At 49.4% G+C, this 15,000-nt stretch overlaps 1 protein-coding gene across 1 annotated transcript in view; it reads right to left on the bottom strand.

Annotated features, from left to right (window-relative positions):
- Positions 1-3,086: 3,086 nt before the first annotated feature.
- Positions 3,087-15,000, bottom strand: part of slc1a3a (solute carrier family 1 member 3a) — a 24,340-nt gene continuing 12,426 nt past the window's right edge. The window contains exons 4-10 of the mRNA XM_072671860.1: positions 14,433-14,637; positions 12,661-12,703; positions 12,289-12,545; positions 8,907-9,140; positions 6,652-6,846; positions 5,308-5,442; positions 3,087-4,636 (exon numbers count right to left, since the gene is read on the bottom strand). Of these exons, the coding sequence (XP_072527961.1) occupies positions 4,432-4,636; positions 5,308-5,442; positions 6,652-6,846; positions 8,907-9,140; positions 12,289-12,545; positions 12,661-12,703; positions 14,433-14,637 (1,274 nt within the window). The 3' untranslated portion in view covers positions 3,087-4,431. The remainder of the gene's footprint in view (positions 4,637-5,307; positions 5,443-6,651; positions 6,847-8,906; positions 9,141-12,288; positions 12,546-12,660; positions 12,704-14,432; positions 14,638-15,000) is intronic.

Genomic DNA, 15,000 nt, shown 5'->3' with positions numbered 1-15,000 from the left:
AGGACACTGAGGGCACTGAGCCGAACTGAGGGCACTGAGGGGAACTGAGGGCACTGAGCCAAACTGAGGGGCACTGAGGGCACTGAGCCGAACTGAGGGGCACTGAGGGCACTGAGGGGAACTGAGGGCACTGAGGGCACTGAGGGGAACTGAGGGCACTGAGGGGAACTGAGGGCACTGAGCCGAACTGAGGGCACTGAGCCGAACTGAGGGGCACTGAGGGAACTGAGGGGAACTGAGGGCACTGAGGGCACTGAGGGGAACTGAGGGCACTGAGGGCACTGAGCCGAACTGAGGGGCACTGAGGGCACTGAGCCGAACTGAGGGGCACTGAGGGAACTGAGGGGAACTGAGGGCACTGAGGGCACTGAGCCGAACTGAGGGCACTGAGGGGAACTGAGGGAACTGAGGGGCACTGAGGGCACTGAGGGGCAATGAGGGCACTGAGGGGAACTGAGGGCACTGAGGGCACTAAGGACACTGAGGGCACTGAGCCGAACTGAGGGCACTGAGGGGCACTGAGGGCACTGAGCCAAACTGAGGGGCACTGAGGGCACTGAGCCGAACTGAGGGGCACTGAGGGCACTGAGGGGAACTGAGGGCACTGAGGGCTCTGAGGGCACTGAGGGGAACTGAGGGCACTGAGCCGAACTGAGGGCACTGAGCCGAACTGAGGGGCACTGAGGGAACTGAGGGGAACTGAGGGCACTGAGGGCACTGAGGGGAACTGAGGGCACTGAGGGCACTGAGCCGAACTGAGGGGCACTGAGGGCACTGAGCCGAACTGAGGGGCACTGAGGGAACTGAGGGGAACTGAGGGCACTGAGGGCACTGAGCCGAACTGAGGGCACTGAGGGGAACTGAGGGCACTGAGGGGCACTGAGGGCACTGAGCTGAACTGAGGGGCACTGAGGGCACTGAGCCGAACTGAGGGGCACTGAGGGCACTGAGGGGCACTGAGGGGAACTGAGAGGAACTGAGGGCACTGAGCCGAACTGAAAGGCACTGAGGGGAACTGAGGGGCACTGAGGGCACTGAGGGGAACTGAGGGCACTGAGCCGAACTGAGGGGCACTGAGGGCACTAAGGGAACTGAGGGGAACTGAATGAACTGAGGGCACTGAGGGGAACTGAGGGCACTGAGAGGAACTGAGGGGCACTGAGGGCACTGAGGGAACTGAGGGGAACTGAGGGCACTGAGGGCACTGAGGGGAACTGAGGGCACTGAGAGGAACTGAGGGGCACTGAGGGCACTGAGGGAACTGAGGGGAACTGAGGGCACTGAGGGCACTGAGCCGAACTGAGGGCACTGAGGGGAACTGAGGGAACTGAGGGGCACTGAGGGCACTGAGGGGCAATGAGGGCACTGAGGGGAACTGAGGGCACTGAGGGCACTAAGGACACTGAGGGCACTGAGCCGAACTGAGGGCACTGAGGGGAACTGAGGGCACTGAGCCAAACTGAGGGGCACTGAGGGCACTGAGCCGAACTGAGGGGCACTGAGGGCACTGAGGGGAACTGAGGGCACTGAGGGCTCTGAGGGCACTGAGGGGAACTGAGGGCACTGAGGGGAACTGAGGGCACTGAGCCGAACTGAGGGCACTGAGCCGAACTGAGGGGCACTGAGGGAACTGAGGGGAACTGAGGGCACTGAGGGCACTGAGGGGAACTGAGGGCACTGAGGGCACTGAGCCGAACTGAGGGGCACTGAGGGCACTGAGCCGAACTGAGGGGCACTGAGGGAACTGAGGGGAACTGAGGGCACTGAGGGCACTGAGCCGAACTGAGGGCACTGAGGGGAACTGAGGGCACTGAGGGGCACTAAGGGCACTGAGCTGAACTGAGGGGCACTGAGGGCACTGAGCCGAACTGAGGGGCACTGAGGGCACTGAGGGGCACTGAGGGGAACTGAGAGGAACTGAGGGCACTGAGCCGAACTGAAAGGCACTGAGGGGAACTGAGGGGCACTGAGGGCACTGAGGGGAACTGAGGGCACTGAGCCGAACTGAGGGCACTGAGGGGAACTGAGGGCACTGAGCCGAACTGAGGGGCACTGAGGGCACTAAGGGAACTGAGGGGAACTGAATGAACTGAGGGCACTGAGGGGAACTGAGGGCACTGAGAGGAACTGAGGGGCACTGAGGGCACTAAGGGAACTGAGGGGAACTGAGGGCACTGAGAGGAACTGAGGGCACTGAGCCGAACTGAGGGGCACTGAGGGCACTAAGGGAACTGAGGGGAACTGAAGGAACTGAGGGCACTGAGGGGCACTGAGGGGAACTGAAGGAACTGAGGGCACTGAGGGGAACTGAAGGAACTGAGGGCACTGAGGGGAACTGAAGGAACTGAGGGCACTGAGGGGAACTGAGGGCACTGAGAGGAACTGAGGGCAGTGGGATGGGGGTGGTGGGGCGGTTGGGGCACTGAGGGCAGTGGGGTGGTGGGGGTAGTGGGTAATGGTGGGGTGGTGGGATAGTGGAGGTAGTGGGATGGTGGAGGTAGTGGGGCGGTTGGGGCAGTGGGGTAGTGGGGGTAGTGGGTAATGGTGGGGTGGTGGGATAGTGGAGGTAGTGGGATGGTGGGGGTGGTGGGGCGGTTGGGGCACTGGGGGTACTGAGGGCAGTGGGGTGGTGGGGTAGTGGGTAATGGTGGGGTGGTGGGATAGTGGAGGTAGTGGGATGGTGGAGGTAGTGGGGCGGTTGGGGCACTGAGGGCAGTGGGGTGGTGGGGGTAGTGGGTAATGGTGGGGTGGTGGGATAGTGGAGGTAGTGGGATGGTGGAGGTAGTGGGGCGGTTGGGGCACTGAGGGCAGTGGGGTAGTGGGGGTAGTGGGTAATGGTGGGGTGGTGGGGTGGTTGGGGCACTGGGGGTACTGAGGGCACTGAGGGCAGTGGGGTGGTGGGGGTAGTGGGTAATGGTGGGGTGGTGGGATAGTGGAGGTAGTGGGATGGTGGAGGTAGTGGGGCGGTTGGGGCACTGAGGGCACTGAGGGCAGTGGGTTTATTAGGGTGGAGGTGTTCAGACGTCAGTGAGGGGCAGGACCGCTGGCCTCACTGCGGAGTAAAGACTCGGACTCAGAGCTCCAAAACATTGATTTTTATTTCTGGACAGACTGACCCATCACCGCGGGACACGCGTCATCCAGCTGACCTCAGACAACCCGCCTGCTTTCGCAATGGCACACACTCTCGTCCCCCGCTCAGTCAGAAACTGGACCGCGCTGCGGAAAGCCCACCCCTCAGCCCCACGGGTATTCACGGCAGCCCCCCAGGCCTGTGAGGAGTAATGAGGATCATCAGTCAGCTTCAGAGGAATAATCCACCCTCCCTAACACCAGCTCCCTCAACGCCAGAGCTGCTCCACAGGGCTGAAGAGCGTCTGGACACGCCCACTGCCCTCTGACGGAGCCGCAGTGTGTGCTCACTCCACCCGGGAAGGGCGGAGGTCTGCGTGGCGTCATTCAGCGTGATTCTGTGAAGCCCACCTGAAACACTAATGTGTAAAAAATTATTTAAAAAAACTACGATTTTAGCGCCCCCTGGTGTGTGCAAATCAGCCGGTCAGCCAATCAGCTGGCTGATTTAAGGAGGGCGGGCCTGTTTTGTTTGGGCCACATTCATGTATTTTAAAAGCAAGAACAGAAGAATTAACTGACTTTCCCTACAAACTCTACTGAACCCAGTGCGGCGCTCACGATCAGCGCCCCCTAGTGGCTCCGGGCTCTACTCTATCTACAGCACTGAAACGCTGCTCTTGACCTTCTGGAGGTGCATCAGAAAAATAAACTGGAAAAATAAACACCTGCCGACCGCTGAGTCAACACCAGCCCCCCCACTGTGTGTGTGTGTGTGTGTGTGTGTGTACAAAACTACAGCACCCATCACAGGCCGAGACAGACCCAGAGACCCATTTTTTATCGTCAATAATAACAAAAAATAAACAAACAAACAAGAAAATAAAGACCAGTGAAACCAGTGAAACCAGTGAAACATTTACAGAGTTTCCCTCCGAACTCCGCACCGGACCACACCCCCACCCACAGCGCTGACCCAGTCCCGTTACTTTAAAGCGACAGTCCAGAGAACTGTCCAGCCTTCGGATTTGACCCCAAAGCCTTAACTGGAAGTACTGGAAGCTAGCACCCCACCAGTTAGCACTGCTAGCGGCTCAGCTAAACCGGCCCACCGAGCCGCAGTCTGTGCCCCCTCAGTTCACTGTCTGGCCTGTCTGGAGTCCTCAGCTCCACCCTAAAAGGTGCAGCGGGTAGAATGAAGGTGCAGCGCTGACGCTGGAATGGAGGAGCTGGTGGTGCTAGTTGGTGGGGTGTGGCTGGACTGTCGCTTTAACAGTGACCGTTACGGAGCTCTGCTGGAAGGTGTGTGTGTGTGTGTGTGTGTGAGTGAGAGAGAGGGTCCGTGGGGTGTGTAAACTGCTACATCTTGGTCTCAGAGTCGGGCAGGTGGTCGTCGTGGCTCTGGGGGATGAGCTGGTAGGGGGTCTTCTTCTCCTCGCTCTCCTCCACCACACAGTTCCCCAGCTCAGCGTCCGCCGCCGCCAGCTCCGCCCTCGACAGGTGCTCCACGATCCCCGCCCCGATGGAGTCCCCCAGGACGTTAGTGGTGGTCCTGAGACGGTCCCTGATCCCGAGAGAGAGAGAGTCAGACACGGGGGCAGCGCTCAGTGGGATGCTGGGTAGCGTGTGTGTGATTGGCACGGCCATGTCAAAACTATGCATATACTGGTGGGCGGGGCTTGGAGTGGAAAACATGTGGGCGGAGCCTTATTACCACCAATGGAATAATAACACGCTGTCCTATTCACACCCTACCCCACCGTGGAATCACACTGTTGAGTCAGTGTGTGTGTGTGTGTGTGTGGTTCTACAGGTTTCTCCTCACACACACTTACACACAGTTGGGCATGCTGAGACACACACACACTGTCCTGGGTACATGGCTGTGGGTACATTACAGCTGAGTGAAGGACATACACCACCCCCCACTCACTCACACACACACACACACACACACACACACACACACACACACTCTCACACACACACTCATGCACCTGTTGTTTATTTGTCAAGTAGCTCTGAGTGTGCAAAAGGACACTACACTGTGTGTGTGTGTGTGTGTGTGTAAAGGTCACACTCAGTTCATCCTATTCAGATGTTGGATTAATCATAAACAGATGAATTGTGGGTAATGGAATGTTGGGAACACACACACACACACACAAACACTCACTGACATGTCGCAGGCTTGTTGTCATGGTGATCACGGTAAATCTGTGTAAAGACACTTACAGGAACCAATCGACTGCGATAATGAGCGTGATGTCATCAGTGGGCAGTCCTACAGAGGTCAGCACTATCACCATGGTAACCAGGCCGGCCTGAGGGATTCCAGCTGCTCCGATGCTGGCGGCTGTCGCTGTAATGCTAACACACACACACACACACACACACACACTCCAAAAATGAATATATTTAGTAATGTCTATCCCCTCATTCAAGCCCCGCCCCCTAATGTAAGAATGTAGTGCACAGAATTTGCCTCCTCTGCATAATTCAATCGGCCAATCAGATCACTCGCAGATTCAGACTGAGGAGGGGCGGTTCTGCAGCTCGACCAATCAGATCACACGCAGATACAGACTGAGGAGGGGCGGTTCTGCAGCTCGGCCAATCAGATCACACGCAGATTCAGACTGAGGAGGGGCGGTTTTGCAGCTCGACCAATCAGATCACTCGCAGATTCAGACTGAGGAGGGGCGGTTCTGCAGCTCGACCAATCAGATCACACGCAGATACAGACTGAGGAGGGGCGGTTCTGCAGCTCTGCCAATCAGATCACATGCAGATTCAGACTGAGGAGGGACTCGGCCAATCAGATCACACGCAGATACAGACTGAGGAGGGGCGGTTTTGCAGCTCGACCAATCAGATCACTCGCAGATTCAGACTGAGGAGGGGCGGTTCTGCAGCTCGACCAATCAGATCACACGCAGATACAGACTGAGGAGGGACTCGGCCAATCAGATCATACGCAGATACAGACTGAGGAGGGGCGGTTCTGCAGCTCGACCAATCAGATCACTCGCAGATTCAGACTGAGGAGGGGCGGTTCTGCAGCTCGACCAATCAGATCACTCGCAGATTCAGACTGAGGAGGGGCGGTTCTGCAGCTCGACCAATCAGATCACACGCAGATACAGACTGAGGAGGGACTCGGCCAATCAGATCACACGCAGATACAGACTGAGGAGGAGCGGTTCTGCAGCTCGGCCAATCAGATCACACGCAGATACAGACTGAGGAGGGACTCGGCCAATCAGATCACACGCAGATACAGACTGAGGAGGGGCGGTTCTGCAGCTCGGCCAATCAGATCACACGCAGATACAGACTGAGGAGGGACTCGGCCAATCAGATCACACGCAGATACAGACTGAGGAGGGGCGGTTCTGCAGCTCGGCCAATCAGATCACACGCAGATACAGACTGAGGAGGGACTCGGCCAATCAGATCACACGCAGATACAGACTGAGGAGGGGCGGTTCTGCAGCTCGGCCAATCAGATCCCGAACATCTGGATGATCTTCAATGTCTTAGCTATGTGTGTGTGTGTGTGTGTGTGTGTGTGTGTACCTGATGGTCAGTATCTGGCCGAAGTTGAGGTCCATGTTGTTGACCTGAGCGATGAAGATGGCCGCCAGGGCCTCGTACAGTGCCGTCCCGTCCATGTTAATCGTAGCTCCGACCGGCAGGACGAAGCGCGTCACCCGCTTATCCACCCCGTTATTCTCCTCCAGACACTTAAAGGTGATGGGCAGAGTGGCTGAGCTGCTCTCACACACACACACACACACACACACACACACACACAGTGAGGAATCAGTGCTTACAGGAAGGAGATAGTTGGGTTAAACACACGTGCAGAAAATCAGCAGATTTGCAGGTGTACAGGTGTGTAGGTTTGCAGCTGTAATGCAGGTGTACAGGTGTGTAGGTTTGCAGCTGCAATGCAGGTGTACAGGTGTGTAGGTATGCAGGTGTACAGGTGTGTAGGTTTGCAGCTGTAATGCAGGTGTACAGGTGTGTAGGTTTGCAGCTGTAATGCAGGTGTGCAGGTGTGTAGGTTTGCAGGTGTAATGCAGGTGTACAGGTGTGTAGGTTTGCAGCTGTAATGCAGGTGTACAGGTGTGTAGGTTTGCAGCTGTAATGCAGGTGTGCAGGTGTGTAGGTTTGCAGCTGTAATGCAGGTGTACAGGTGTGTAGGTGTGTAGGTTTGCAGCTGTAATGCAGGTGTGCAGGTGTGTAGGTTTGCAGCTGTAATGCAGGTGTAATGCAGGTGTACAGGTGTGTAGGTTTGCAGCTGTAATGCAGGTGTACAGGTGTGTAGGTTTGCAGGTGTAATGCAGGTGTACAGGTGTGTAGGTTTGCAGCTGTAATGCAGGTGTACAGGTGTGTAGGTGTGCAGGTGTAATGCAGGTGCACAGGTGTGTAGGTTTGCAGGTGTAATGCAGGTGTGCAGGTGTGTAGGTTTGCAGGTGTAATGCAGGTGTAATGCAGGTGTACAGGTGTGTAGGTTTGCAGGTGTAATGCAGGTGTACAGGTGTGTAGGTTTGCAGCTGTAATGCAGGTGTGCAGGTGTGTAGGTTTGCAGGTGTAATGCAGGTGTGTAGGTTTGCAGGTGTAATGCAGGTGTGCAGGTGTGTAGGTTTGCAGCTGTAATGCAGGTGTACAGGTGTGTAGGTTTGCAGGTGTAATGCAGGTGTACAGGTGTGTAGGTTTGCAGCTGTAATGCAGGTGTGTAGGTTTGCAGGTTTGCAGCTGTAATGCAGGTGTACAGGTGTGTAGGTTTGCAGGTGTAATGCAGGTGTGCAGGTGTGTAGGTTTGCAGCTGTAATGCAGGTGTACAGGTGTGTAGGTGTGCAGGTGTAATGCAGGTGTAATGCAGGTGTACAGGTGTGTAGGTGTGCAGGTGTAATGCAGGTGTGCAGGTGTGTAGGTTTGCAGCTGTAATGCAGGTGTACAGGTGTGTAGGTGTGCAGGTGTAATGCAGGTGTACAGGTGTGTAGGTGTGCAGGTGTAATGCAGGTGTGCAGGTGTGTAGGTTTGCAGGTGTAATGCAGGTGTAATGCAGGTGTACAGGTGTGTAGGTTTGCAGCTGTAATGCAGGTGTACAGGTGTGTAGGTTTGCAGCTGTAATGCAGGTGTGTAGGTTTGCAGGTGTAATGCAGGTGTACAGGTGTGTAGGTTTGCAGGTGTAATGCAGGTGTACAGGTGTGTAGGTTTGCAGCTGTAATGCAGGTGTGTAGGTTTGCAGCTGTAATGCAGGTGTACAGGTGTGTAGGTTTGCAGGTGTAATGCAGGTGTGCAGGTGTGTAGGTTTGCAGCTGTAATGCAGGTGTACAGGTGTGTAGGTGTGCAGGTGTAATGCAGGTGTAATGCAGGTGTACAGGTGTGTAGGTTTGCAGCTGTAATGCAGGTGTGTAGGTTTGCAGCTGTAATGCAGGTGTACAGGTGTGTAGGTTTGCAGGTGTAATGCAGGTGTGCAGGTGTGTAGGTTTGCAGCTGTAATGCAGGTGTGCAGGTGTGTAGGTTTGCAGGTGTAATGCAGGTGTAATGCAGGTGTACAGGTGTGTAGGTTTGCAGGTGTAATGCAGGTGTACAGGTGTGTAGGTTTGCAGCTGTAATGCAGGTGTGTAGGTTTGCAGCTGTAATGCAGGTGTACAGGTGTGTAGGTTTGCAGGTGTAATGCAGGTGTGCAGGTGTGTAGGTTTGCAGCTGTAATGCAGGTGTACAGGTGTGTAGGTGTGCAGGTGTAATGCAGGTGTAATGCAGGTGTACAGGTGTGTAGGTGTGCAGGTGTAATGCAGGTGTACAGGTGTGCTATTCACCTGGAGGAGGTGCCCAGGGCGGTGACCAGGGCCTGCAGCAGTCCTCCAATGAACACGATGGGGTTTTTGCGAGTAACCAGGAAATAGAGCGTGGGCAGCACCACGACTGCGTGTATGAGGAGGCCGACGATGACCGTGACGGTGTACATGCCCAGCTGACCACCCATAGCCCCCAGATCCTCCATCTCCACAATCTTCCCCGCAATCAGAAACAGGATACCCACCGGAGCGTACCTGTCCACAGGTAAATCACACACAATACCTCAACCTGACACAAGAGCAGAAACAGGTGACCCACAGGAGCGCAACCATGGAACTAGTGGAAGAATTACCATGGAAACTAGCAAAGCTCAGCCTGTTCATAATATCGATCTTAGTTTGCTGAGGAGAGACGCACTACTTCAATAAGTGTTACATACATTGTCACTAAGCCTTAATAAGCGTTAATAAGTGTCAGTAAGCCTTAATAAGTGTTAATAAGCCTTAATGAGCATTAATAAGTGTTAATAAGTGTCAGTAAGCCTTAATAAGTGCTAATAAGCATTAATGAGCCTTAATAAGCGTTAATAAGTGTCAGTAAGCCTTAATAAGTGTTAATAAGTGTCAGTAAGCCTTAATGAGTGTTAATAAGCCTTAATGAGCCTTAATAAGCGTTAATAAGTGTCAGTAAGCCTTAATAAGTGTTAATAAGCCTTAATGAGCCTTAATAAGCGTTAATAAGTGTCAGTAAGCCTTAATAAGTGTTAATAAGCATTAATGAGCCTTATTAAGCATTAATAAGTGTCAGTAAGCCTTAATAAGTGTTAATAAGTGTCAGTAAGCCTCAATAAGTGTTAATAAGTATTAATGAACCTTAATAAGCATTAATAAGTGTCAGTAAGCCTTAATAAGTGTTAATAAGTGTCAGTAAGCCTTAATAAGTGTTAATAAGCCTTAATGAGCATTAATAAGCATTAATAAGTGTCAGTAAGCCTTAATAAGTGTTAAGCCTTAATAAGCATTAATAAGTGTTAATAAGCGTCAGTAAGCCTTAATAAGTGTTAATAAGCCTTAATGAGCATTAATAAGTGTTAATAAGTGTCATTAAGCCTTAATAAGTGTTAATAAGTGTCAGTAAGCCTTAATAAGTGTTAATAAGTATTAATGAGCCTCAGCAAACTAAGATCGATATTATGAAGTGTCAGTAAGCCTTAATGAGTGTTAATAAGACTTAATAAGTGTTAATAAATGTTAATAAGTGCACCTAATAGACTTAGAAATGCCTGGACCTGGTAAGCTTTCTAATGCTGTGTTTGGTTTTGAACGCTCACTTTAGTTGATATTAAGTCAGACATTAGTAAGTGTTAATAAGTGTTAATAAGCCTTAATGAGCATTAATAAGTGTTAATAAGTGTCAGTAAGTCTTAATGAGTGTTAATAAGACTTAATAAGTGTTAATAAATGTTAATAAGTGCACCTAATAGACTCAGGAAGGCCTGGACCTGGTAAGCTTTCTAATGCTGTGTTTGGTTTTGAACGCTCACTTTAGTTGATATTAAGTCAGACATTAGTAAGTGTTAATAAGTGTTAATAAGCCTTAATGAGCCTTAATAAGCGTTAATAAGTGTCAGTAAGCCTTAATAAGTGTTAATAAGTGTCAGTAAGCCTTAATGAGTGTTAATAAGCCTTAATGAGCCTTAATAAGCGTTAATAAGTGTCAATAAGTCTTAATAAGTGTTAATAAGCCATAATGAGCCTTAATAAGCGTTAATAAGTGTCAGTAAGCCTTAATAAGTGTTAATAAGCATTAATGAGCCTTATTAAGCATTAATAAGTGTCAGTAAGCCTTAATAAGTGTTAATAAGTGTCAGTAAGCCTCAATAAGTGTTAATAAGTATTAATGAACCTTAATAAGCGTTAATAAGTGTCAGTAAGCCTTAATAAGCATTAATAAGTGTCAGTAAGCCTTAATAAGTGTTAATAAGTGTCAGTAAGCCTTAATAAGTGTTAATAAGCCTTAATGAGCATTAATAAGCGTTAATAAGTGTCAGTAAGCCTTAATAAGTGTTAAGCCTTAATAAGCATTAATAAGTGTTAATAAGCGTCAGTAAGCCTTAATAAGTGTTAATAAGCCTTAATGAGCATTAATAAGTGTTAATAAGTGTCATTAAGCCTTAATAAGTGTTAATAAGTGTCAGTAAGCCTTAATAAGTGTTAATAAGTATTAATGAGCCTCAGCAAACTAAGATCGATATTATGAAGTGTCAGTAACTCTTAATGAGTGTTAATAAGACTTAATAAGTGTTAATAAATGTTAATAAGTGCACCTAATAGACTTAGAAATGCCTGGACCTGGTAAGCTTTCTAATGCTGTGTTTGGTTTTGAACGCTCACTTTAGTTGATATTAAGTCAGACATTAGTAAGTGTTAATAAGTGTTAATAAGCCTTAATGAGTGTTAATAAGACTTAATAAGTGTTAATAAATGTTAATAAGTGCACCTAATAGACTCAGGAAGGCCTGGACCTGGTAAGCTTTCTAATGCTGTGTTTGGTTTTGAACGCTCACTTTAGTTGATATTAAGTCAGACATTAGTAAGTGTTAATAAGTGTTAATAAGCCTTAATGAGCATTAATAAGTGTTAATAAGTGTCAGTAAGCCTTAATGAGTGTTAATAAGACTTAATAAGTGTTAATAAATGTTAATAAGTGCACCTAATAGACTTAGGAAGGCCTGGACCTGGTAAGCTTTCTAATGCTGTGTTTGGTTTTGAATGCTCACTTTAGTTGATATTAAGTCAGACATTAGTAAGTGTTAATAAGTGTTAATAAGCCTTAATGAGCATTAATAAGTGTTAATAAGTGTCAGTAAGCCTTAATGAGTGTTAATAAGACTTAATAAGTGTTAATAAATGTTTATAAGTGCACCTAATAGACTTAGGAAGGCCTGGACCTGGTAAGCTTTCTAATGCTGTGTTTGGTTTTGAACGCTCACTTTAGTTGATATTAGGTCAGACATTAGTAAGTGTTAATAAGTGTTAATAAGCCTTAATGAGCATTAATAAGTGTTAATAAGACTTAATAAGTGTTAATAAATGTTAATAAGTGCACCTAATAGACTCAGGAAGGCCTGGACCTGGACCTCACTTTAGTTGATATTAAGTCAGACATTAGTAAGTGTTAATAAGTGTTGCTTATTAAGCAGAGCCAGTGAAAGTGCCGGATGACCTCCTGACCGCAGAGAGCTGCTGAGGGGTCGAACAGGAGGAATCCATCTGTGTGGATATTGGAGCTTTGTCCCTCTGGACTTTGAGAGGTTGGTGGTCTTGGTTTGAAGCTCAAACAGCCCCACATGACCTCTGACCCCTGACCCCATGACCTGTGATGCCCCCCCCTTCAACTCACCACATGATGATGGCCACCAGCCTCATGATGGCCTCGTTGAGGCAGTCGAAGAAGTCACGGAGGGGCTGGCCCTGCTCCTTCATGTTGCCGATGATGAGGCCGAAGCCCATGGAGAAGACCACCAGGCCCAGAGCGTTAATCCCATTCACCGTCCCCAACACCGGGACCACCTCCTCATAACTCAGCTCAGACAGGTTCCCACTGCCGTTCACCTCCACCCTCACCGTCACCACCCGCTTACCGTACTGCGTCTTAAACTGAGAGAGAGAGAGAGAGAGACACGTAACAGAAGCGTACTCCCCATCAATTAGCACTGAAGCTATGTGTGTGTGTGCGTGTGTGCGTGTGTGTGTGTGTGTGTGTGTGTGTTACCTGCTGGGTGCAAGCCTGGACCAGATTTGGAGGGAACATATTTCTGGGAACAAAATGATAAATATAAAATAAACAAACGATAACAAGATCAGACGATTAGCGAGAATTTACCCCAAAACTAACCTTAGCTATAGGAGTTAGGTATAGCAGTTAGCTATAGGGGTTCTCCACAGCAGTTAGGTATAGCAGTTAGCTATAGGGGTTCTCCACAGCAGTTAGGTATAGCAGTTAGCTATAGGGGTTCTCCACAGCAGTTAGGTATAGCAGTTAGTTATAGGGGTTCTCCACAGCAGTTAGGTATAGCAGTTAGCTATAGGGGTTCTCCACAGCAGTTAGCTATAGGGGTTCTCTACAGCAGTTAGGTATAGCAGTTAGTTATAGGGGTTCTCCACAGCAGTTAGCTATAGCACTTAGCTATAGGGGTTCTCCACAGCAGTTAGGTATAGCAGTTAGTTATAGGGGTTCTCCACAGCAGTTAGGTATAGCAGTTAGCTATAGGGGTTCTCCACAGCAGTTAGGTATAGCAGTTAGCTATAGGGGTTCTCCACAGCAGTTAGGTATAGCAGTTAGTTATAGGGGTTCTCCACAGCAGTTAGGTATAGCAGTTAGTTATAGGGGTTCTCCACAGCAGTTAGGTATAGTAGTTAGTTATAGGGGTTCTCCACAGCAGTTAGGTATAGTAGTTAGTTATAGGGGTTCTCCACAGCAGTTAGCTATAGCAGTTAGCTATAGGGGTTCTCCACAGCAGTTAGGTATAGCAGTTAGTTATAGGGGTTCTCCACAGCAGTTAGGTATAGCAGTTAGTTATAGGGGTTCTCCACAGCAGTTAGGTATAGCAGTTAGTTATAGGGGTTCTCCACAGCAGTTAGGTATAGCAGTTAGCTATAGGGGTTCTCCACAGCAGTTAGGTATAGCAGTTAGCTATAGGGGTTCTCCACAGCAGTTAGGTATAGCAGTTAGTTATAGGGGTTCTCCACAGCAGTTAGGTATAGCAGTTAGTTATAGGGGTTCTCCACAGCAGTTAGCTATAGCACTTAGCTATAGAGGTTCTCCACAGCGGTTAGGTATAGCAGTTAGTTATAGGGGTTCTCCACAGCAGTTAGGTATAGCAGTTAGCTATAGGGGTTCTCCACAGCAGTTAGGTATAGCAGTTAGTTATAGGGGTTCTCCACAGCAGTTAGGTATAGCAGTTAGCTATAGGGGTTCTCCACAGCAGTTAGGTATAGCAGTTAGCTATAGGGGTTCTCCACAGCAGTTAGGTATAGCAGTTAGTTATAGGGGTTCTCCACAGCAGTTAGGTATAGCAGTTAGTTATAGGGGTTCTCCACAGCAGTTAGGTATAGCAGTTAGCTATAGGGGTTCTCCACAGCAGTTAGGTATAGCAGTTAGTTATAGGGGTTCTCCACAGCAGTTAGGTATAGCAGTTAGCTATAGGGGTTCTCCACAGCAGTTAGGTATAGCAGTTAGCTATAGGGGTTCTCCACAGCAGTTAGGTATAGCAGTTAGCTATAGGGGTTCTCCACAGCAGTTAGGTATAGCAGTTAGCTATAGGTATTATCTAGAGGAGTTAGCTATAGGTGTTACAGGTATAGGTAAGGTATAAGGGTTATTTATAGGGATAAGATATATAGGTTATTTTTAGGGGTTAGATATAGGGGTTATATATGTGTGTGTTATTTATTGGGTTAGATATAGGGGTTATCTATAGGGGTTAGCTACAGCTAAGCTTAAGTTAGCTTTTTAGAAGTTAGCTATGTTAACAGAGGTGCTACCTGATGAGGTCGAGGAAGGCGTCGGCTGGGCTAACTTGCTCGATGGTCTGTTTACTGCTGAACTCATCGCGGCTCCCCCTGCCAGGGTGGATGATCAGCACCATGACGATTCCGATGAAGACAGCGATGACGGTGGTGGTGGTGTAGTAAACCACAGCACGCACACCCATCTTACCGGATGCTCGACTGTCCAGTGCTGCCATTCCTAACACACACACACACACACACACAGGTGATGTTGATGGGGTATAGTTAGTGTCCATGTGAACTACAGTAAGGTTAGTAGAGCTGAACAGGGTTAAGTGTGTGTGTGTGTGTGTGTGTGTGTGTGTGTGTGTGTGTGTTACTGAGATGACCTGGTCAGATAATTGTTTCCCTAAAGAGGATCAAACAGACTGCAATTCCATTGCCATGGAAACAATACCCTCCTCTGTACAATACACACATAAGAGAGCGAGAGAGCGAGAGAGAGCGAGAGAGGGTGTGTAAAAGCACTAAAGATGTGTTTTCAGGAGGTCAGTCACTCACACACACACACATACACACACATTGACCCTTTTACAGCTGT

This window comes from Salminus brasiliensis (assembly GCF_030463535.1).
Source record: "Salminus brasiliensis chromosome 20 unlocalized genomic scaffold, fSalBra1.hap2 SUPER_20_unloc_1, whole genome shotgun sequence".
NCBI lineage: Eukaryota > Metazoa > Chordata > Actinopteri > Characiformes > Bryconidae > Salminus > Salminus brasiliensis.
The sequence above is the reverse complement of the archived record's forward strand: the minus strand, read 5'-3'. Positions and strand labels throughout refer to the sequence as shown.